General features: G+C 33.2%; 1 protein-coding gene across 1 annotated transcript; it reads left to right on the top strand.

The window, feature by feature from the left end:
• The first annotated feature begins 435 nt into the window (after positions 1 to 435).
• On the top strand, positions 436 to 5,705 carry LOC123715062. The gene is made up of 5 exons (XM_045669879.1): positions 436 to 815; positions 1,182 to 1,348; positions 1,423 to 1,597; positions 1,863 to 1,946; positions 2,029 to 5,705. Exons 1-5 carry the CDS (start codon positions 789 to 791, stop codon positions 4,282 to 4,284), a joined length of 2,709 nt encoding a protein of 902 aa, XP_045525835.1. The 5' UTR covers positions 436 to 788; the 3' UTR covers positions 4,285 to 5,705.
• Positions 5,706 to 8,407: the final 2,702 nt, after the last annotated feature.

The following is an 8,407-nucleotide window of genomic DNA, read 5'->3' as shown; positions in this document are numbered from 1 at the left end:
CGTTGCGCATCTTTATAAAAAGTATCTGCTGTAGTATAATTTCATATCGATTATAATACTGGAAATTCAGTATTTAATCGTTATTTATAAAGAAGAATTACACATGGTATGAAACTTTTTTTAACAATGTTAGTTGTTGAGATTTATATTATAGTGCCTACTGTTGCTAGTAAATCATATCAGGCGGTAAATTCACCGTACAAAACAAGCTGAATTTTATTAATTATAATAGAAATAAAAATTATTTTATTAGCATGAGATGTGTATGACCTTTTGTCAATTAAACTTTCATACAATTTAAACAAAAATACTGCGCTGACCGCATACCGAGTAAAGAGTATTGATAATATCACATAGAAGTTTGCGTTATCTACCGTAAACGAGTGCAGAAAATTGACAGTTGACTGGGTAGTTTATGACCAGTCAATACTCAATAGCAGTATACGATTTTGTAGTTTTGTTACAAATTCCAATTCGTGTACCTGTATTTCAATTTTAAAACATATTCTTCTGAAATTCTACATTTCCGTATTTCTGTTTTTTCAATTATTCCAACTTTTCTTTAATTTAAAGTGCCAAAGATGCCCGTAGGCCATAGGTAGTACCGATGGTTTTGTCTTAGAAGTAAATATTCGTCCACTTTATTCACTTTTGTTCTTTTTATTTCCTCATCAGTGGCTTATTGATAAAATAGCTATTTAAAATCACTTTTGCGTGTGACGTGGCGTAGATGTTAACGCACAAATCGAACGATAATTATGTGAAATGTGAATTTAATATACGTAGTGATGGATGAAAGCAATAACTCTTGTAAGGTAAATCGTCGATCTACATTAATTTTTATTATAGAATAAATACTTTTAGGTGAGGTTTTCTATGGTAATAGCTTAATTCTCATATTTATACAAAGAAATATATCATTCTAGCATGTTACCATAATCCATCAGTAAAATTAACGATTTATTTAACTTCTTAGATTTGTACCTCTTAGAACGGAACATATACTATACTGCTATCACTTTTATCTTACTCACAACATTATAATCTTGACTAATATCATATGTAACAATGCACAATGCTTTTCTTTTTTCTTTTGCAAAACCCATAATAGAAAAATTAATCATTCACCACATCACTTGCTTGTTTGATTTTTTTTTTTGATATCGCACACAAATTACTAGGATTGCCAAGGTGTTGAGGAGTTGCATAAAGAAGTCGAGCATTTGAGGCAACACTTGGCTGAAAAGGATGCTCATTTTGTAGCTCTCGAGACTGAGTACTTTAATTGTAATGCAAGGGCAACTGACCTAGAAGACCAAGTTAATACTTGGAGGGAAAAATATGAGAGGTTTGTCAGTTTAAAAAAATGATATTTTGATGTTAAGCAAAATATACAAAAACAAAAATATTTGTACGTTACAGATTGTATGATTCCCACAAGAGAGTTCAAAAACTAAATCAAGTATTAGAAGACAAGTTGCTTCAATTGGTAGATAAGATGAAGAGTGAGAAAAGTCAGTTGACAAAGGACATAGCCACTCTGTCTGTCAGACTGGCAGAATCAAAGCATAATTATAGCATGCTTCAGAAGGAAAATGTATGTTTACATATTCACAAACTAAATACTTTTTACCAAAATTTAGTCCTTTTTTTCTTCTTCTCTGTATAGAATTAAAATAAACATTATTAAGTGAGGTTTATGGATCAGATTAAAAAAAATAAAGTTCATAAACAGAGAATCTAATACATTTTTGAGTTATGGAAGTCAATTTAGCACTTACTTAATCAGCTTTTGTTTCCTAATCTTTGAAAAAAAAAAAGAAAAAAAAAATTAAGCACTAATTCATTGTATATTTTTTCAGGAAAGATACAAGAATGATATGAACTTGGCAATCCAATTGCTTCAGTGCAAGCCAGACAATTTTGTTTCACAAAAACTGGATAATGTAAGTAATACAATACATATACTTATACATATACATAACTTAATTTATTGCGAACAATTTATATCATTAATGAATTTTCCAGCTACCTGTAGATACACAAGCTCGAGTTTCTCAATATGTTATGTCTAAAACACCAAAGACTGCCAGTTCTGCGGCATCAAAGACGGGGAATGAAATTGATACATTTGATGCTAGTGAATATGAATTCAATATATCAGCTTCACTTATGACTAAAATTCTTGAGGATAGTATTCAAGATACTGTTACAAAGCACTGTGACACATGCTCTTGCTCAAAGTCGCAGAGCAAACCATTTTGCTATAATGAAAGCTTCTATAGTATTTCCACTCAAACCCATCTGAGTGGCGAAATGAAAAATTCTCTATGCCTCAATTGTAACGCTGAAATCAAATCTCTTCAATCTGGCCTGAGTGTCAGAAGCATTTCTCCCCACGGTGTTAGAGTTATCAATGAAAAACTAAACAATCACAGCCCCACACCAATGTTCATTGTGCCACAAATTGTAGAACAGAATGAAATTAATGTGCCATCTATTGAAGTTATGAAAACGATTGTTCCTGAAGTAGTGGTTCAGGAAAAACCAAAGATAGAAGTTATAAACAGAGAGTGTACTCCTAAAATGGAAGACATGAGAAAAGACACAGTTAATGTTGAACCAACAGTTCATCATAAATTGTGTGACCGCACAAAGACCTCTATTTCCAGCAATAAGGACAGCATTCAAAGTGCCACTGAGGATCTATTACTCAAAGACATTCCAAACGCTAAAGATATTAAAACAAAACATTCGAGTCCATTTATAGAAACTGGAAATTTCAGGAAGAACTCTCAAAGTTCTATGGGTAACGGAAGCCGGACATCTTCGATAGCTAAATCGACAGTTAGCACTCATAAATCCGCTAACCAAGTGGGGCCAGGGCCTCGATTTTGCCACTTAAGGATGCAAGCCGGATCAAAAAATATTTTGTTAGACAACGCCGAGCCGGACGTACCCCCCGTTTTATATAGGAGGCAGAGCAAAAATGAAAATTCAATATTTAAAGATCTTCACGATGGGATGGACAATTTCATAGACCTAGATAGAACCGATGATGACGTAAAAATTAATAAAAATGACAGGGTCGTTGTTGAGACGACACTTATAGATGTTCATGTCGATAATAATATGAAAGACTCCAATTCCAGTAACAAGAGTAATTCAATCAATCCGATCTTATTAAATGTCGTATCCTCGTCGCCATTGCAGCCGTTGAAGACGCATAACTTTACTCCAAATATCGAACATGTCAACAACAATGAACAAAGTATTGCCAGCCAACAAAATTCTTGTGAAGTCGATAACCTGTTGAGTGATTTTAGCGTAGAAAACGCCAATTCCCAAAGAGAAGTGATAAATGAAGTCGAGGATAGTAATAAGAAGGATGCAACACCAACTGATAATCACGACGTGAAAATATTTAACTTTGACCGCTACGAACAGAACAAAATGACCGCTCAATACAACAAGCCAATGAAGAAAATCGATATGTCGCAACTTCATTCTCTTGAAAACACCAAGATCTCAAAGGACCTGCCGCCTCAAGGGCTGTTACCCACCGTAGAGAAAAAGGCCGAAGCGGTAAAGGTGACGCCGAACATCGTCAATGTCTATCCAAATTTGACCCAAACACATCTCAAAGTTAACGAAACTACCAAAATTTTTACAAACGAACAGAGCACTAGTTCGATGTCCAGCGACGATAGCGCTGCGATACTTCAAAAACAACAGTTGTTGCGCGTCGCCGAATGGGTCGAAAAGAACCTGGAACAACAGAACCTGAACGATCCTTTGGAAGATGATTGCTTTGCAAGTCGGGCGTTAAGGAGTAACAGCAAAATCCACAGACTAACCGAAACCTTGAACGAGCTGGCTCTCAACATGCCTCACCCGGTCAGCAAATACTCCAAGTCGTACAGAGACGCTCGGAACAGTTGGATCCACAACATAGCGACGCACGCGAGCCAAGACAAGGCAGCGAAACATACGGCAAACGCGAAGCTAGTGAACAATGTCGGCAAAGAGACTCTATTCCCGGTCGAGAGCGGAGAAGCCACGGTCACGGAGATCAACAACGCTAAAAGTCCATCGAGCAGCGAGTTCGATGCGAACAAAGAGTTGCGGGAGGCGCTCAAGGGGGCCGACAAGGATGTGTCGCCGGAGGATTTGGCGCGTATGGAGTACAACGTGAAGAAATTTCTGCTAAGCGGACCCTATTGGAACCCGAACGAGCCCGGTAGAAGCCGACGCACAAGTAGCAAAACTGAGACTGATGTATAATTCCATAGATAACATTCCAGCACGCGGAATCGTGTTCATTTACGCACGCTTTTTACCGCTTTTATAGTTGTGTGTTGTGTAGGACTTGTTCGCTGTGCCCCTTGAATTCCAATAACTTAAAATGGTTTTAAATAATTCAAAACATTCCGATTTATTATGAATTCCATAGCCATATAACGCTGATTGGTTTAGTACTGGAAAATTTGAATTATAAAATACAACGTGGGTGCGTAAAGTTCTGACTAGGTATTGGGTACTTTGTGTGCTTAGTTAAATTATAATGCTATATACAGACGGACGCTTTAATTTTAAATATTTTTTTAAAAAAGTAGGGTAGGTCTTGGTCATAGTTTATTAGATTTTTTATTGACGCTTGCGCTAGTCTGTTACTAATAAGTAATTAATAGCTTTGTGATTAATGCTTCATCTGTGGTATTGTCTATAATTAGATAAAATGAATTCATGTTTACCGACTTAATTAAATTTTAATTGAAAGTTTAAGTCGGTCCATTAGTGTCGGTTTTGTTTTACGAAATTGTATTTATTTTGCTCACGTTTTGTAGATTTGTTAATCTACCAAAATGTATATAGCAGGAAGCCACGGGCTTACTAAGTGTACGCTTAAAAAAGACTCGATTGTAACAATTTTTATATTGGAACAAATATAAACCGCTTCTGAAGTTATCAAGATATCAAAATCACCTTATAAAAGTATCTATAGTTGTGATAATGCTAGTTACACTATGTACAAATATAGAGCACACCAAATATAATGTCTTCAAAAATATTAATTTCACTAAAATAACACGTGAACAATGTCAACAATGTCAATGTCAACGTTTAAAAACAAAAACTTTTTCTTATTAAAGCGCCATCTATCGAAGACTGATATAACTAAAACGTTTTACTTGATTAACATTTGATTTACGCAACTCTGTATTGCAATGGGTTTACAGCAATTACGGTCAATGGGATTCGCGCAATTATATTATTTTATTGTTTTTTATTTCTCTATGATTTGTTGTCAAAATTATAGATAAAATTGAATCATCTTTTTAATTTTGATAGCCAGTCGTACTTTCTGTAAAAAGTTTTCCTTAAGGAGTTTTTACTAGCGAATTATGCTGAATGTTAAAGAGATTAATATTTTTGAAGATGAATTGCGGCTTAATTTATTCACGCGATAACTATTTTCATATTCTAAGTCCACATCGATTCCGTCGAAACTATTGGTATATTGCTTCAGCTTTCTTATCAGGCAGCTAAACAGATATTTACTATATGCAGTGTGTGTTTCTAATATGTGTATGAAATTATATTTTTTAGTTAGCGTAGTTAGGTTAATAGGGAAGTTATCGTTTGCATTTTTTTATTTGCTCAATGAAATCGAAATATTTTGTGTTCAATTGTAAAATATAGGTCAGTCTATACTCTTAATATTAGTTTTTGTTTATATATTTTTTTCCGATTTATGCACTATGAATGTTTAAGTACAAATTGTAGCTAATCGTTATGGTTTACAATTTAATCAACACATTCTTTGAACGAATATAAAATGTTTACAAAATGTTTCAAATTAAGTTTAAAATCTATGAAATAGTATCAGATTTGACGAATATATTTTCTCAAACAATGACAGTGTTCAAGATTATTTCACTATGGAACATAAGTTCTTATAAGCTTGGCCATTATGTTATATAAATAGGAGGCTTTGGTTGTAAATAATTATCAACTATCAGAGATAATTGAAACATTTAAAATCGAAATTATTCGTCTCGAAGTTGGAGCTTTTTCGGTATTGTTTTTATTTTAATTTCATCTAATCGAGCAAGTAAAGGAATGGAAATTGGATGCCACTGCGTGTGTACAGCACAATTAAGCCTCGGTTATGTATTTTGTGAACGAAATTGTTTAGGGGCTAAATTTATTTTGATTTTTTAATATATGTATTTTTTATATAGTCATTTTTGACTTATTGGTATATAGCACAAAAGTTTGATATGAAATTTGAATTATTTTTACATTGTTTCTTACGGTTAATTATATTTTGGTAATGAAAATTGTTAGATTCTGAAGAGCGTTATATTTTTTGACTTGTAGAGTGTTAAAATTAGTATTTTTGTGATGATAAATTAATTTTTTTAAACGGAATTTACGGGCCTTGTTGACGGGGCGAGATAGTGCACAAATTAACATGTGTATTTTGTAGATTCGTTTGGGGTAACGACCTGGATCCAGGTCCATATATATTATTTTCATATAATCTATACATATTTGTTTCTATATAGTCATGTTTGAACTATAACCAAACAAAAGATGACCGCATCGTGGAATTTGCGTTCTGGCATTTCCGTAAATTATACAATTCTATATATAATATTTGTTCCTAAAAAAAAGACTAATAAAAATATGTTTTTGTTTCATAAGAAAAACGTGTGTACATAAATACACGCGTTAGAAGTTATACTTCTTTGGCGTAACAAAATAAAGATCATTTTTTTTGTTTTTTATTTTTCGGCTTATTCTACGTTTGTAGAGAAAAAGACACTAACAATAGAAAAAAAGGTATTTAAGACATTGAAAGTTTTATTCACGCATTATCTAGTTAAATAAAGTTTATTTTAATATTACAAAATAATTATTTTTACATAATTGAAGGACATTTATTTAAAAATGTTGACAATGCGAACTTCAGGGTTTTTTTGTGACACACGCACGCGCATCTTAATAATTTACTCTCATCGTTTTTACCTTACGCGCCGAAAGAAGTATAACTTCACAAGTTATTAATATAGCGCTCTTCAATGAAATTGTTTTTAATTTTATTGTAAAATTAGGTCTGCTTGCTGAAACACAAAGGCTAAGGCTGGTCCCTAATATAGCTTCAGCGGCATAAATTGTAAACTTATTTATTAAATACCTAAATGGTGATATGCGTTTTTTTTTCTTCCCCAATTGATGTCATATGTTACCTTAGGACCTTTTTTGTATTGATAAAAGCTTGCCAACGCTCGGCACACTGATACATTTGTAAAAGAACCACAGAATACAATTTTTAATGTGACAAGCACTTTTAGGCAAACAGATAATACAAATATTAAACAATACAATTACTAAAAAAAAATTTAAAGAATACTAAACAAAATCGATTTTAAAATGTGAGGGGAGCAACTATGGACATCCAGACCTAGACGGTTTATCAGAATGCTTGACTAAAATCTGACCAAAGGAAATTTTCTTTTATTTTGTTTGTTTAATTGTGTGCCACGGGGAGGTCAGTTTCGAAGGAGAAACGTAATTGTTTTGGGTTAATCGTTTCACAGCTGAGCGTTTTTTTTAGTTTTTACCGCGTACCACCACAATGTAATATCCCACTGAAGTATTTCCGAACCAATTCGACTTAGGGTCCTTCAAGAAAAGAGTGTACCAATTCTTAAAAGGCCGGCCACTCATTCCGATCCCTCTGGCATTAAGAGTGTCCATGGGCGCCGCTATCACTTAATATCAGGTGAGCCTCCAGCCCATTTGCCTCTTGTTCTATAAAAAACAGAATTAACTTTAAAATGTTGATTTTACAGCCTTCGAGAGTAGTAGCTACAAATAATTCAAATTTAAATTTGATATTGGAGCACTGCTTTAAAATATATTTAAAAAAATCAGTCATGGTGAATCATTACTACGTCGGATACATAAAATCAAATACCGGAGTTATCTTCAATCAAAATTACGACCATTGTGCTGCGGCCTTTAGCGTAGCATTGTCTATTTCAACCTTGAATACTTTAATTAACAAAACAGTTGTCTAATATAATATGATTTTTACTATAATTATTTGCTTTGTAAAACACAAATTGGAATTATGAAATTGTTTTTGTGGAAATATCCTGTTTTATTTATTTAGGGTTTATTTCTGAAGCCTTATTTAAGTTGTTTGTTTCACCTTTATACATCAATTTAATGAAAATTATCAAATAAACGGTTTGGTATAATAATGGTAAAATCCTGCTGCGCCTCCCGACAAGTTAGGGCTAAGATTTCGGTTTTTAATGCAAAAGTTGTTATGATTGTAGGTTAGTGTTAATTGATTTATTGTTAAATCTAACTAGGTCTACTATTTTGACTT

Source organism: Pieris brassicae, chromosome 10, assembly GCF_905147105.1.
Source record: "Pieris brassicae chromosome 10, ilPieBrab1.1, whole genome shotgun sequence".
Taxonomy (NCBI): Eukaryota; Metazoa; Arthropoda; class Insecta; order Lepidoptera; family Pieridae; genus Pieris; species Pieris brassicae.
This window is presented reverse-complemented; position numbering and strand designations above follow the sequence as displayed.

Bases quoted from the DNA above. Each gene is read 5' to 3' on its own strand.
- LOC123715062 (XM_045669879.1), top strand. From the start codon at position 789: ATGGATGAAAGCAATAACTCTTGTAAG. The intron at 816-1,181 runs GTAAATCGTCGA...ACAAATTACTAG, and splicing joins AAAGCAATAACTCTTGTAAG to GATTGCCAAGGTGTTGAGGA. The intron at 1,947-2,028 runs GTAAGTAATACA...TGAATTTTCCAG, and splicing joins TTTCACAAAAACTGGATAAT to CTACCTGTAGATACACAAGC.